Source organism: Crinia signifera, chromosome 3, assembly GCF_055691185.1.
Source record: "Crinia signifera chromosome 3, ASM5569118v1, whole genome shotgun sequence".
Taxonomy (NCBI): Eukaryota; Metazoa; Chordata; class Amphibia; order Anura; family Myobatrachidae; genus Crinia; species Crinia signifera.
In genome coordinates this window covers 266085630-266101376 of record NC_139219.1, presented here as the reverse complement: position 1 = coordinate 266101376, position 15747 = coordinate 266085630, and the positions used below count along the sequence as shown (strand labels likewise).

Here is a 15747-nt window from a genome sequence, read left to right as displayed (position 1 = left end):
AATTTGTCTGACTGATCACTGTGTTTGGGAACAATTTTTTGATTGTCAGTTGCTCCCATACATTTCCAGATTTTTGTTCCCACCAGATAGATCAGACAGAAAATCTGTAAGTGTGTACGCACCTTGAGGATAATAATAATCATGAAACATACCTGGCCCAAATCACATGATTTTAGCTGTATCCATATCCAGAGAGTGGTTTTGTACAATACTATTAATTATTCACATTTGATATGTATATTTACATGCCTTTAAATATTTGCATTTTTACAAGAAACAGATGTCACCTTCAGTTTAAATTGCCTAGGCCTATTATTCATACAATGACTTCTGTTGTACACGATAACTAGCTAACAAGTGCTTTTTGATTTGTGGCCCTAGCTCCCTTTTCCTTCTGTTCTGCACGGCTTACTGATGTAAAGATGCATTGGCCGTAAAGTAAGAATACTGTAAAGGTGTTTTTTTTTTTTTTTATTGGGAAAATACATTTAATTACATATATCTTATACCTCTCCTAATAATTGTCAACTGTTAAGTGTAGGAACAGCTGCTTGAAATGGAATAAAAAAAATAATATATATATATATATGTGTATGTAGATATTCGCCACGACCCCCGTTTTTTGTATTATCAAAGGAGTGTCCAGTTCTTCCCTAGCGACTGGGCAACTCCTGGTTCCCTCCGTGCCCTCCCTCCCTGCATTGAGATGCATCTTCAGCGATCATCGTTGCAGCGGTGATCTCTGGCTACCCCCAACTGTCCCCAAACCTGCGGGATATTGCCAGCTGCGGTAGGGACAGCAGGACAGTCCCACTGTAATCAGGACAGTTGGGAGGTATGGGTTTATAGAGGCAATATTGACTGGAAGTATTCTTGGTGACTGACAATCATTTTTAAAAGGGATAATAACAAAAAAGGGGGTGTATAACTGCGCTACATCTAAACATGCAACAGGTGTCTCGGAAAAAATAAAACTATTTTATTAAAACATATTAAGAAATTGTCATAGTAAAATCAGCGGTACCATATGTATAATTGATGGATATATGGATATAGTCACCGCAGTGTCCAGATGGAGTGGATGCCAATGTCCGTTCCTAGCATACCTTCCTATTAGTTCCCAGATATGGAGAAGCCAGTGGATGGATTGTTTCTGAGGAGAGACTGCGCTCTCCAGCCAAAAGGGATGTCTGATTATAGAGTTCCCATTTTTGTGAAGCCGGCTGGTCCAATCCTGGTACAATTATGGCTGTAAGGTGGAGGGAAGTATATGGTCCGGTTAGGGCAATCTGTGTAGCTAATTGTAATCCAAATGTTGGGTGTCCAGATAAAAGTTACCAATGCGTTTCGCTTAAGAGCTTAAAAAAAAGCTATTTGAGCTCTTAAGCGAAACGCGTTGGACTTTTATCTGTTCTGAAAATATAAGTCCCACACAGTAGATATAAAATGAATGAGTAGATATAAATTTGTAAAATATCAACACGCATATATATAGACGCACCCTTTTTTTTTTTTTTTTTTTTTTACTTATCTTGTATATTAAGTAGAGCATCAAAGACTGGAGTGCACTTATGTACGCTTGTATCCTGGGGAGATATGGGACAGTGGCGAGCGACACCGTTTAGAATGTTAAACCTACTGCACCGACTTGTATCTCCACCTGGGATCCCGTAATGGAGGTGGAGTTAGCCAGAGTGAATATATACAAAACTGGTAGCATGAATATAGGTAACGATCTAACACTGCAATGTATTGTATTCTAATATTATTTTTATGTAGTAACAGCATCGGATTTGTCTTTTTTTTATCTGTTTATTGTCTTTTTTCTGTATGTCTAATGTATAAGTGTAAGAGAAAGAAATGAAATAAAAAGTATTGAATTATAGAAAATACAAGTCCCAGCTTGCCGTGCCACAATTTTTCTATTAAAGAATGCTAACACTGTGGCAATGCATGTTGGGATGTGTAGTTTCACAACAGCTGGATAGTCACAGGTTGGCCTGGCCTGCACTAGTTGTTAGAATCTACATAAGTATAATTTAATGTTTGTGTATGGATGTTCCACGATAACTTTCAAACGAATGAAAGACATTTTCACTGTACAAAACTTTTGACAAACTGAAATTATTAAGCGACTCATCGGTCTGTGAATCAAACACTGTAGAAAATCCATGTCAGATCGATCCTCAGTCAGTTATTTTTTCTCCTAATTTTTGTTTATTCATTGAGGGTTTTCAGGATCTTCTGTACCTGCTGCAGCAGCTTCTGCCCTTCTGTGGTTGGTGGATTTTACCTGGGGGGGCTGCAGCCCTGCAGCCCATAGGTAAAAAACGCCACTGTTGGATAGTTAGATACTTGCTGTGCCTCCTGCAGCAGCTTCTGCCCTGCTGTGGTTGGGAAGGAAAGGTGGATAGTTGGTGACTTGCTCTGGCTGCAGCAGCAGCTTCTTCCCTGCTGTGGTTGGTAGGGTAGGTGGATAGTTGGAGACTTGCTGTGCCTGCTGCAGCAGCTTCTGCTCTTTTGTGATTGGGTAGGGTAGGTGGATAGTTGGAGACCTGCTCTGGCTGCTGCAGCAGCTTTTGCCCTGATGTAGTTGGGAAGGGAAGGTGGAACAAGAATTGCATAAGCATAATCTTTTGCCCATCCATCTGACTGGCCTTAAAACTAGTTAAATAAAGATCAGTAATATTTGTTATGTGGATAATTTGTAGATACTAGTGTCTGTTCTCTTGTGACACCACTGCTAATATAATATGGCCCAGAGAGCCAGATGTATCAAGCTTCAAAAGTGATAAAATGGAGAGTGATAAAGACCCAACCAATCAGCTCCTGTCATTTTTCAAACCCAGCCTGTGACATGGCAGGTAGGAGCTGATTGGTTGGTTGTTTATCACTCTCTATTTTATCACTTTTGAAGCTTGATATACATCTGGCCCTTAGTGTTAAAATACTGTTATTTTATGCTGCATGCTTGTAACTTCACATTCCTAAAATATTTCAGTCATTCTTAGATGCCATGAACTGGAAAGGGAAGTTTAAGTAAATAAAATATCAGTGGAAATAGTGCAGAAAGTAATAGAATTCACGTTCCTTACTTTTACAATGGCCATGTGATCAGTGTGAGTGAGCGGATAATTTAATGTAATCTCTGTACTTTCTGTCCTTATTGGTCTCCACTGTTCAACCTCTTCTCACCATAATGCACAGTGTCTCTCAGCTGCATTTTGGAGAACATGGTACAGTGGTCAGCCAATTTGGTAGGAATGGTCATGTAGAGTATTCAAATTTGCAGCCTAATGGTGTGTACACACGGTGAGATTCCCTTGCTATTCGACTTAAGATTCGAGTGCTATGCAATCTTTGCTATCTCTGTACTTTTAACATACAATTCATACAATCTGCACTATATAGTCATTGCTGCCCTGTCTATCTTGGTTTCGATTTGTGCTGTCAGGGGAGCGTGCATCGGGATCGAAAGGTAAAAAACCCGATCTGCATAAGATCTGCATGCGATTTTGACTATATAGTCAAAATCTAATGTCAAATCTCACAGTGTGTACACAGCATAAATGTTGAGGCCGTAGATGTGGATTAAGTTTGTGGTTTCTCTTTTATATATATATATATATATATATATAGAAATATAAGGGTCTATTTACTAAGCCTTGGATGTAGATAAAGTGAACAGAGATAAAGCAGCAGCCAACCATCTCCTAATAGTCATTCAAAAACAGAGTGTGACATGAAGATTAGGAACCGATTGGCTGCCCGGCATTAGATTGCGCATGTACAGTCTAATCCCGGTATTGGAAACTCCAATCCTGGCATTCAAATCCCGGCATTTTGGGGGCCAAATCTTGGGATGCTAGGTACACACTGACAGATATGATGCATGTGCAATATATTTGTAGTGCTTTCGCAGGTTTGCAGTACAGCTTTTACCTGATATATCTTTATACAGATACAGAGGTGTCCACATACATATAGCCTCCTTTCGCCTTAAACAAGCATGGCAACTTGGTAGTTCTGGGCATTTTTTTGCGACAATCAGGTCTAAATTAGACCCTAAGTCCCGTGACCACAACCCTGATCCTGACCAGGGACAAGGAGCTGTGAATTTCTCAGTTTACAGGATCTTACCCATGCATGATCTTAGAATCTTGAGGCATGAGTATGTATATATGTGTATATATATATATATATATATATATATATATGGGGGAGAGACGGAGCAGCACTCACACGGCTTTCCAACAAATAGTTGTTTTTTGGTCTTGAGGATGGAGTAAAATCTGAAACGTTACCAGTTTTCCCACTTGTGGGGTGAAATGTAATAGGATGAGAGATTCAGAAAGTGAGAGATTTGGTAAGAAATCTCCAGTTTTTTTAAAGCGGCAATCATTTACACTGCAAAATCCGTTTGATTTTGCAGTGTAAATGATTGCCGCTTAAAAAAAACCTGGAGATATCTTACCAAATCTCTCACTGTATGATTCTATCATCCTATTACATTTCACCCGTGGTGTCTATTTGTTGGAAAGCTGTGTGAGTGCTGCTCCCTCTCCCCCCTCTGCATTGGTTCTCCCCCACTGCTCCCCCACTGCTCTCTCTCTCTCTCTCTCTCTCTCTCTCTCTCTCTCTCTCTCTCTCTATATATATATATAAATATATACAGTATATATATATATACATATACAGGTTGAGTATCCCTTTTCCGAAATGGTCGGGACCATAAGGGATTATTGCGGATTTCAGAATATTTTTTTTTACATACTAACCTGGTCCCCTAGCGGTGCCCCGACATCGACGGTGTCCAATAGCATCCACGGCGCCAATCGGATTCCTCTTCAACAGCATCACCGGTCCCAAGGATGCATTGCGCAGGTGCGCTAGTGACGTACCCTGCGCACCAACGCAGTGCATCCTTGGAACCGGGGATGCCGCCGAAGAGGAATCTGATGCTTACCGTGGAAACCATGGGATGAGGTAAGTATAAAAAAAGGTGCAGGAGAGGTACAAACCCCCCCCCCCCCCAACATATTCTGGAAACCTACAGTTTTCGTAATATTTCGTTTTTGGGATATCCAGATAAGGGATACCCAACCTGTAGTAGTTTGTGGGCAGCTAAACTTTGTTTTAATCTTTTTTTTTTTTTTTTAATTCTTAATTTGTAGCAATATACATTGTGATATACTTGTTTCATGTCACCAATTTGATTTCCTTTGAAAATACCGTAGACAGATGTAGTATTCTCGCATACAAGTTTTCTGTAAACTAAATCCAGCTGATGCTTGTCAGGATTAGAACAATGTAAACATATATCTTGGACTTTGAGAAGATCTGGAAAATGGCATTTTTTTCCATGTGCTGATTAAAATTGTTTTTCCCTGTTTATCAAACAATGTTCCAGAATCCATTTTTCATTAGAAATCTAGCACATTATATCTTTTATCACACTCTGATCTTTGTTGAAAAAGATGTTGGTGTTTAACATTTCTTTCATTACCCTTGTAATAACTTGTGTCTTTACAGAAGCAGTAATTCCTGAGGTTTGACAAATAGTGTAATGTGTTACAGTTACCCAGAGCTGTGTTTTACAGGCATATTATCACAATCTGCTTGTCAGAAACGATAATTGAATACATTGCAGGGATTTGTCAATTATCTCATGCAAGGACAGAGCGCTGTCGCTGCAAATGCTCTCCGCACACTTCTTGGGCTATTTCTCACAAAGCCGGTCAAACGACCATGGAGGAGCTTACTGGGTCATTTCTTAAAATACTTTAAAAAAAATAATTTTTTTAGCGATGTTCAGCCTGTGGTCTTATTAAACATGGCTGATCACATGCATTAGGCCACTCCCCCAAACTGTTTAGGGGGGAACACTTTAAAGTCGAGGGGGGAGTGTTATTGCCCCCCCCCCACTCAGCAGCAGCACACCTACAGCATGTGCTGTGCTGACAGCAAGCTCAGCATGAGCTCTCATGCTGTCAGTGAGACGCTCATGATGAGCACATGTTGTAGGTGAGTGCTGCTGCTGCTGCTGCCTGGGAGGGACAGAGGAGGAAGGGGGGACGGGGGACTGAGGGGGGTCGGACTAGGGCCCCTCCAGCAAGACCGGGCCAGTTCCCATATATTTGCTCTGCCTGTCAGAGGGGAAAACGAGCCAAGGAGCAGGAGGGGACTGTGGATAACTCTATCTCTAGGAAGTATTATTATCATAGGTCTCTCTCTGGTAATTTTCTTTTCTTCATTTTTTTTTAGTAAGTCTGAGCCTATCATGTTACCATTACAAGTTCGGGAAATGCGGTCTGCTTTCTGAGAAAAAATAAAAGCTTGGAATCGTTTTTCAGGAAAACTGCTCAAATAGCCGTTTAATACATCAGTGAAACTAAATGAATATGAAAAGGGTGTGAAAACACCTGTTTTAACATTATTTTAGGAAAATAATATTGATATATAGGGCCGAGACTATTTTAGAAGAGGCAGCTGTAAAGCTTCATCCACAGTTCATGAGTTTACTTGTCCAAGGCTAGGGCTTACACTTGACAGATGAAAGTTGACATACCATTTGTCAATTGCCTTTTGCCATGACAGCTGTTTTAATAAGAGCTTGTCCTGGCAAAGAATAATCAGTCAAATGAAACCTAATAGAGGGTACGCATGGTGAGATATGCACTATTTTTCTATTCAATTTTGCTTATAGAAGCAAAATCAAATAGATTTTATAATAGTGGCTACACACAATGCAATTTTGCTTGAGATTCGATACCGATTCGATTGGGATTGAATCATGATTTGACTATATAGTACAGATCTGTTTTATGTAGTCTTGCCTGGCAAGACTTTTTTCTATTAAATTTACAGCACTACACGGGAGCGCGCATTGGGATCGAATCTGCATCAAATGTAGAAAAACCATTCGATGCCCATTCGATTTTCTATTCAAATTTGCTTCTATAAGCAAAATCGAATAGAAAAATAGCACATATCTCACCGTGTGTACCCGATATTAGGCTATCACTTTTTGCCAAGATTAAACCCGGATTGCTCAGTTGTATACTTGTAACGATATAATGTTGTCCCTTCAGGGTCATATTGTTTGTAATATCATCTAGTGTGTACACTCAATATTGTTAATGATGCGCTCTCCCATGGGTCTTGAGCAACACCCCCTAATGTCTCTACATGCAGCTCAATCTGGACTATATTGCACGTGGCTGATTGTAGTAGCAGGTGAAAGGTCACATATCTATTGTCTATATTGATCGCAAATGAGACTGCAAGGGGCTGATACGTTTAAACGCTGGCAATGGCAGCAGATTTTGCACCCTTCGCAAGTTAATTTTAGGCTGAATTCGCTCAAAATTGGGGCAGCGAGTAGTTTTTTTTACATAAAGTACGGCCGCTGCCGCAATGATTCACATAAGCAACATCATTGGGCATTGGGGCTAATCGGATCGACCCCTTTTAATAAATGTGCCCCATAGTTTGCTAGAGAGGAATCCTGCTGCTGGAAGACTATTCCCTCATATTTTTGGATCCCCTATCTCTTGGGAAGTGCCAGAGGCCATCCTTATCTAGCCCCTTCTGAGTGATGATATGAATAATATTATTGTGAAGTAGGGGTTGGCACAGTAACATAACTCACAGAGCAGAGGAAACAAAAGTAGGCACAAATTCAGTCATCTATTGTCCTCTTTATGTATCTACTGAGTAATGCAGACTGGTTGAGTTCCCCTTACTTGCCTGTTATTGGAGGAACAGTTTTACAGAGTGCTATAGATAGTCAGCACTGTAATGCAGAGGCGGAGTTATTGTAAATCTATCAGTGGTAAAAAGCTTACAGCCCACATGTCTGTGGAATGAAGAACAATGCTATGCGCTCATGTCTTATAATGACATGCAGAAGAAGGCTGTGGCAGCAGCATTTCTTGACAGTGAGATAACTAGTTATGTCTTCTTTAGTATTTGCTTTCTGAAAGGTGAGACTAGAATAGATCCTCTCTCTGTTTTCCATGGGGCTGACAGCTAGGAAAAGCCAGAGTCTATAAGTGGAAGCTGCGGCGGCTGTCTGATCACATACAGATGATGAATGCTAAAATAGGCTACAGTCTGCTACATCACTTATCCTATTTGGCCCGGTTTTACCTGATCCTGACTGATTGGGCTGAGAAATCATCCCAAATTGGATGGGTTTGACATCCCATCGAACACGATGTGCAGTACCGTGCACATTAGGTCGGACCCTACAGATTGAACCTGCTGCAATAGGTGTGTGCCAGCGGTGAAGCACCCGGCCAATTTTTTTAAATAAAATAAAAAAATTTGGAACTTTTTACCTAGCACGGCGCCCATCGCGGGCATCGCGGCCATCGCATGCACTAAAAAAACGGGTGCGACGCGATGCCCGCGATTTCCCATAGGGATCAATGTTAAAAGTGTCAATGGATGCGATTTTTGTGTTCAATGCCTCAATGCCCGCGATTTTTCCATAGGAAACAATGTTAAATGGGCCACAGAGCCCAAATAGTCCCCCTGAAGTCTGAAATGGCCCGCACATTTGTTAACGCCACCCCACGATCAACGTGAACCCGAAGCGTGGCGAGCGCAGCGAGCCCGCGAGGGGCGGCGGTACGCGTCCTCCGACCTTTTCATACCCCCACTATCCACGTCGGCGTAGAGAGCACCTTTACTCAGAGAGCACCCGTAATATTGACCAATAAATGGTACAAGATATAACTGTATTTACAGATGTTTATTAGTGCTTTTATTGTTTTTATTATGCCATCTGTAGACAGCTTAAAGGCTTGCTCACAGAAATAAGATTATAGTAGCACCTCGGACCCCTGTTTAAGCAGAATTTTGCAGACCTTGAGTTGGATGTAATAAAGTCCAAGTTCGGTCAAATCATTTATGATACCAATCCACTGTGTTCCCAGAGACTAATCTTTAATGCAGCTGTGCAGGTCTCCAAAATCATGGTGCCCACCATGTTCCAGGAGACAAATCTGTACTGCGCATGCTGTTCAAATTACAGGGGAAATGGTTACTGTGCCATTCTCCAAGTGATTTACCATGCAACAGTGGTGCTGACGTGGGACTTTAGAGGGGTAAGTGATTCAATTTAGATGTTGGATTAACAGTGTGCCCCCCCCCCCCCCCCAAAGACCCACACTGCACCCATCATAGATGTCTTTGGGCAGGAGGGTGGTAGTGGACTTGTGCAATAAATCAGCACATAGGTAAAAGGGTTTTATCAAGGTCTTCTTTTATAATCTGCAAACTGCAAACCAGAGTGAGCAAACTATGGGATTATGGCAAATTCGCAACGGGGACCGATGTTGTAGCATGCACCGATGGGAATATGCACATGCGCAGGTCTTCACTACGGGCACCCTCGGAGACTTGCATAGTCTCCGAGGGGCTCGCAGTGGGGGAGGGGGGGCATGCTGGGTGTGTTCACATGTGAACTCCCAGCGTTTCCTAGGCTAACCCACGTAAAACGCTTTGTGCACCCAGGAAAACGCTGCGTGTCCCCATAGGAATGGGGGTGGCTTCCTGCTTTCCATTGGTGGGTAGCTGATGTCACCAGAGAGTGACTTAGATTAGCTAGTGGTTATGAAAAAATTTGATGGTTGGCAACCATCAAATTATTTCTGGTCCCCACACAAGGCTGCAAATGAATGTTTATGCAAAACATCCATTCGCAGTCCTGCGGGGACATTTGGCGGGCAGCAAGGGGGCGGGCGTTTGTGTGGGCAGCGTTAGTTGGCTCGCAAAGCAGCGAAAAATCACTGCTTTGCGAGTCAACCAGAATGAGGGCCTATATGTAATATTTCTAAAAGTATTAAATTGTGTGTACTGTGCAATATTACGCTTTAGGTGGCTCTTTTGTTCAATTTAAGGCTTAAAACATCTGTGTGTAATTTGACATTATTGGTCATAAAATGTGCAATTGTTTAATTAATTTCATTAATCCTTTTGTACTGTGAACCTGGTTTCTGTTTCAGCTATGATGTCATATTTGCTGGGGGCCCCGAAGAAGTACTCAAAGAGTTTCAGCAAGCAAACCACAAGGTTCTATTTGCTGCTGATGGGTTAATATGGCCTGACAAAAGACTAGCTGAGAAGTATCCTGTTGTACGCAGTGGCAAGAGATATCTTAGCTCTGGAGGTAATTGATTTCTGTTATACAATATATACAGTTCAGGGACTACATCCTATTGTATTTTACTGAAGAATAATATCCCTACACAGCAAAAACTGTCTGGAATATGTTCAGTTCCGAGGTGAACAAAAAATGTATTATCCTATTGTGAATCTTGCAAATACATTTCTATTGTAGTTTACACAACTTCCCACAGGTACTCAGTGGTATTTGCCAGGTACTCTCACTAACGGATGTCCCTTCTGTGTTACTCCGCATTAAATTAGGCTGTTTAGGAAATTGGGCTGGGGCATTACAGCACTATGGAATAAAGTGTCACCAACTATAACCTTCCGAAAGAATGATATTCTCGGTATGCAGTCATATTGTAAAATATTAAACATTAATAATGTCTACATGGTTAGCTGAGGTGCCGGATGACGGTTCGACAGTCGGGATTCCGATGGTCCGTACTCCGACATCGGAATCCAAACCGTTTAAATGCACAACAGTCTGGATCCCGACTGACAGGGGCTATTCTCCCTTGTGGGGGTCCTTGACCCCCACAGAGGGAGAATAGAACCTGTGTCGAGCGAAGCGTGCCACCGTGCCTGCAGCGTCGTGAGCGCAGCAAGCCCACAAGGAGCTTCCGTGCTTGCCCCACTGTCAGAGCACCGGCGGTCCGGATTCCATGTCGGTATACTGACTGCCGGAATTCCACTATTGGCCCACTATACAGACACCTGGAAATGTTGAATGGACGAAACATGGACAGGGACAATGTCAACACAAGCATTAAGCACAGAGTTAGATTTCGATTTTTAGGGATAGATTTACTGCAAAAACACATTGTTATTTTAATGACCATGTCAACATGTTTTTTTTTTGTTGACGTGTTGAATGTTGGCTTGTTCATTGTCAACATTATGACGATACCAACATCCACAGCCCAGAGAGTGGTTTAATCTGGCAGATCAGTTGTATTATGCCTCTGGCAAAAAATGATTTGTTATGCAGCACATTATACCTTAAGTAGTTACTGTTAAAGCTACATTTTCCATAACTGAATGATGCCTATAGTCTAGAAGCCAATAGTTATAGTTTGGAGGCTGCAAAAGAAAAGTTTTGACACATTCAGTATATATTGTCATTGAGGCTTTAAAGTATATTCTAATTATCTACGTTTGCTTTTGCATGTATCGTTAACATTTTTTGTTAGCATTAGCACATGTGTAATACTTTTCCTTTTTATTTTTGTTTGCTCATAATGCTTTTTGTTATGGTCCATAAGGTGCCGTAACATCATGGAAGAACAGGATCTTGTAAAATTACAATTGTTTGTGTTGGTTAACCTAGCACTTACCCTTTCTGGCTATCCTTACATTTATTTAGAGACACACAACTATAGTTTAAAGTTCTCCTTAAATTACCACATCTACAAAATGCTGGGCAGGAAGAGCTTAAGCTGGGTTTGGAACACCGTCAAGTGTAGACCAAGAGCTGGTACTGTGAATGCACAGAAGGAATAACTGCACAGCCTGCAATCAGTCTGGCAGACCTTTCCTCTGGACAGAGACTGTAGTTTTCATAGCTGACTTGTTATTTATAATGCCATGTTCCACTCTACTGCGAAGCTTCCCAGAGATTAACCCTGTATTCCCATGAGCAACATCTTTTTTTGTTAGCATTTTAAGATTCAAATAAAAGCAGCTTAATAAGTCTACTACTGTAATAGTTTGGTGTTAAACCTTTGTAATACTTTAGTAGACAAAAGCAGCGGCGTAGCTACGTTTTGGGCGCCCCCCGCCATTAGTGGGGGGCGCCCCCCACCACCCATTCAAACCCCCCTCAATCGCCGGCAGCCTTACCTTTCGCGCTAGTCCCGGCAGCTCCATTCTTCTGCTGAGGACCACCACAAAATGGCCACCCCCATACAGCAGACAGTTTCAGAGAACTGTGTGCTATATGGGGGCGGCCATTTTGTGGTGGTCCTCAGCAGAAGAACGGAGCCGCCGGGACCAGCGAAATAGGTAAGCCTGCGGGGGATTGGGGGGGAGGTGTAACTATAGCACCGCAGCCCCCGGCGCCCCCATATGCACAGCGCCCCCCCGCGGTGGCAGGGGCTGCGGTGCTATAGTTACGCCAGTGGACAAAAGTTATTTTTTGACTAAATAGTATTGGAAATACCTCATATGATTTGTGAATCGTACTTTAATCATTTATACACAATGTAGCCCGACAAGCTGTAGAATCATTATGTCCTACACTAGCATTACTGTGCTCTTGTATGGACAAAAGGTCGACACAAATAAAAAGGCAACAAATGAAAAGATTTTTGAATTTTTTTTATGTCAATGATGGCACTTGAGCATGTAGAAAACAATTAGTGTATCGCATACCCTCGCTTCACTCGTCATTCTTCAGTCCATGCTTTTCCATTCCCAGTTGTTCACATAGATGGCCACAGAGTAAGAAAAAGTACAAAAATTAAGAAATAAAGTTATGGTAAACTCATGTCAATCTTTCATGTGTCGACCGTCAACCTATTGCTTCTCCTTTTGTCAATGTTGGCCCATTGACTGTTGATCTAGACATTGGGGTCGATCCTATTCGGTGCGGATGATTCGCACTCGCGAATCATCACGGGACCAGGCGCACTTTACGGTGGACTGAATTTGCTTAGAAGTGCTCGCACTTCCATAGGAATTTGGCCCTGCGAAGCGTGCGAGATAGGCTTAATTCAGGTGCCGTTTTCAGCCTTTAAACGGCACCCGAACAGCAGCTTGCACCCTTCGGCACGATAGGATCGACCCCTTAGTCTGTCTGTCAGCCATCAGCATTCAACAGTAACTGACAGTTACTGCTAGAAAGGATTCTGTTCTTTTAAAGATGGGATTCTACTTCTTATACCTTGTTGAAGAGCAAATCTGATTGGTTGTAATGTTACTTACATGGGAGTTCTATCGAAGATGGGATTTCAATAGAACTCCCATCTAAGTAAATTTACCCACTATACTGTCACACTCACACTCACTCTCACACTGTTTTTACAGCTTGTAGGGGAGAACTATATGCTCCAGAAAGGAAATAACCTTTCCTAAACTTTCTTCACTCTCTGTAAGTGGAATTCTTTATTTATCTCTGCATTACATTCTGAATGCCCAGTGGGAAAATAGTTTGTACAAAGACCACCATGCTAGTCCTATGCACAGATGCAATGCGTTATTTTTGTAAAGTTATGGTAAGCAGTTGTTAGTTTTATGGTGATCTGGATACTGAGAGCTGTATCAAATTGAGGGTTACAGATGATTGATTATACAGTTTATCACTCTACTTTATGTATTTATTCAGTAAGGTAAAGTCATTTATAGATACTGTGTTACTTTATACTAAAGTGACACGTTTTACATTTGAATTTCAGGATTTATTGGATATACATCAAATATAAAGCAAATTGTACAGCAATGGACGTTGCAAGATAACGATGATGACCAGCTTTTCTATACCAAGATTTATATTGATGAACTTCAAAGGGTAAGAAAGAAAACATAGGCGGTAATTGTGAATTGTTTTTCCCATACGTCGTTTGGCTTTCAGTGATTGCTACTTAGTAACAGTTCCCTGCTATTAGCAAAGTGACATCTTGTAATGTGAGAATAGAATCTGTAGATAGAATCTGCACTAGCTTTCAGGTACAGTCTAGGCCTGATACACACGAATGCCCAATTTTGCAAATAATGAGTATGTTTATAGTCATTATATTGCAAAAGATAAATACAATTGGTAAACCTGAAATTAGATATAATAAAATCCCCAAAACAACATAAACCTTATAGCCATAAATACAGTATGCTTTCTGTTACACTCAAATGGGTGCTATCCTTTGCAGTGTCCTAAATTGGCAGATTAGCTCATTGTGTGTATTAAAATGTACCTCTCACCTATACACTGCAGGTGTAGTCATTTAGTTGGCTTAATCACTGTACACATCATCATTTCATCTTCATATGGAACTATATGAAGGCACTAGGTACTTCATTCTAGAAGCCACTAGTTCCTTAAGTGTGTCCCAATTCCTTGTTTACTTATGAGATGTGTTCTTATCAAGGCAGATTTATGGTGTTGTAGATTCCAGCATTGTGCCAGAGTGTACTGTACATACGGAGGTCTCGGGGGAACATGGTTTAAGCCTTGTTGCAGCGATTAAACACTACTGCATTTACACGGCAGACATTTACCCAGTAAATGTTGTCGTGGCTGCATCACTGACATGGGTTTCTGGAAATGCAAATACTTAGGCATGGGTACACAAATGGGGGACCCCCTGGACCCAGGGACTCATTTGCTCCCATTATAGAAAAGACAATGGTTCTCATGAATATCAGTTAAGCTGACAAAATGGCTGCCTCTGCTGTGCATATGTGATGACAGCAAACTACACATGAAGAGTTGTGACTAATTTGGAAGTAGACGAAGGAGGTTATTCAATCCAACGCGCATTTTTTACTAAAACACGTGGATCATCAAGAAATCACTGATCCACGTGTTTTCAGACCACGATGATTTCTCCAACAGTCAAAAAATCAGTACTTGGATTGAATACCCCTCTATGTTCAATATTTTATTACGGTTTGTAAAATTTGATGTGCATTTTTGTAAGATTGTCACAATAATAACGCCCATACAAACAAATGCAGTTTTTGCCATTATGAATATTACATATTGTTTATTAAAGTAACCTCAGATTTTTTGTCTGCCATGTTAAAAACAAATCTGCCTGTATTCCTACATTAGGACAGATTACTTTCCTTCTATTACACTGTTATTTATTTTACAATACGACAAACATTATACAAAATATTTATTGCAAAATGACTGAAAGGCCTTTTCCCGGTGTACAAAATTGTACCTGTATAACTCCAGCAGATTCGCCAGTTTTCAGACATTACAGTACCGCCCCCTATAACATGCTTGCATTGTACCAGTATGAAGCACGTCTGCTAATTTAATTTCTAAATATTACACCATTTTCTTCTCATAGGGAAATGAAGCATTAATATGAGAGTGCTTTTGGTCTAGGTTCAGCAGGATGATTGGGAATTAAGTCTGCAATATAAATGAGCTGTCTGCTTTTGTGTTGTTGCCAAACCCTGACTATGTTATACCCTGAAACCTACCATATGCTGTTCTTCATTTGCCTCATTTCAGTTTCACATATGAACATTATGAAATTATGCTCACAGTGGCTTTTATTTTCCGTTTTCTTTTGGAAAAAGCAGGGATAATTCATGAATTATAAACTTTCCAGTTTTCTGTCCAGGGAATTGTTTATCTAGAAACTTTGGTTATATGATCATGAGCTTGAGCAAAACAGAATGGAGCATTGGCTTTTAAATCACATGGCCTCATTACAAATTCCCAGCATCCTCTGCCTGCCACATGATATGTACTGCAGTTAAGGCAAACATGCCAAGTTATTGGTTACCCCATTCTGTTTTGAGACTTTGCATATATCCATTCATCGCTGCCAGCTCCAAGATTACAGCCCTGTAAGAGCAATGGATGCAGTTCAGTACAATGAAAATGCAAGATAGCAA

General features: G+C 41.0%; 1 protein-coding gene across 2 annotated transcripts in view; it reads left to right on the top strand.

Annotated features, from left to right (window-relative positions):
- Window positions 1-15747, top strand: part of PLOD2 (procollagen-lysine,2-oxoglutarate 5-dioxygenase 2) — a 129053-nt gene that overhangs the window by 65909 nt on the left and 47397 nt on the right. For both annotated transcript variants that reach the window (XM_083178005.1, XM_083178003.1), the window contains exons 4-5: window positions 10014-10177; window positions 13572-13684. In XM_083178005.1, the coding sequence (XP_083034131.1) occupies window positions 10014-10177; window positions 13572-13684 (277 nt within the window). The remainder of the gene's footprint in view (window positions 1-10013; window positions 10178-13571; window positions 13685-15747) is intronic.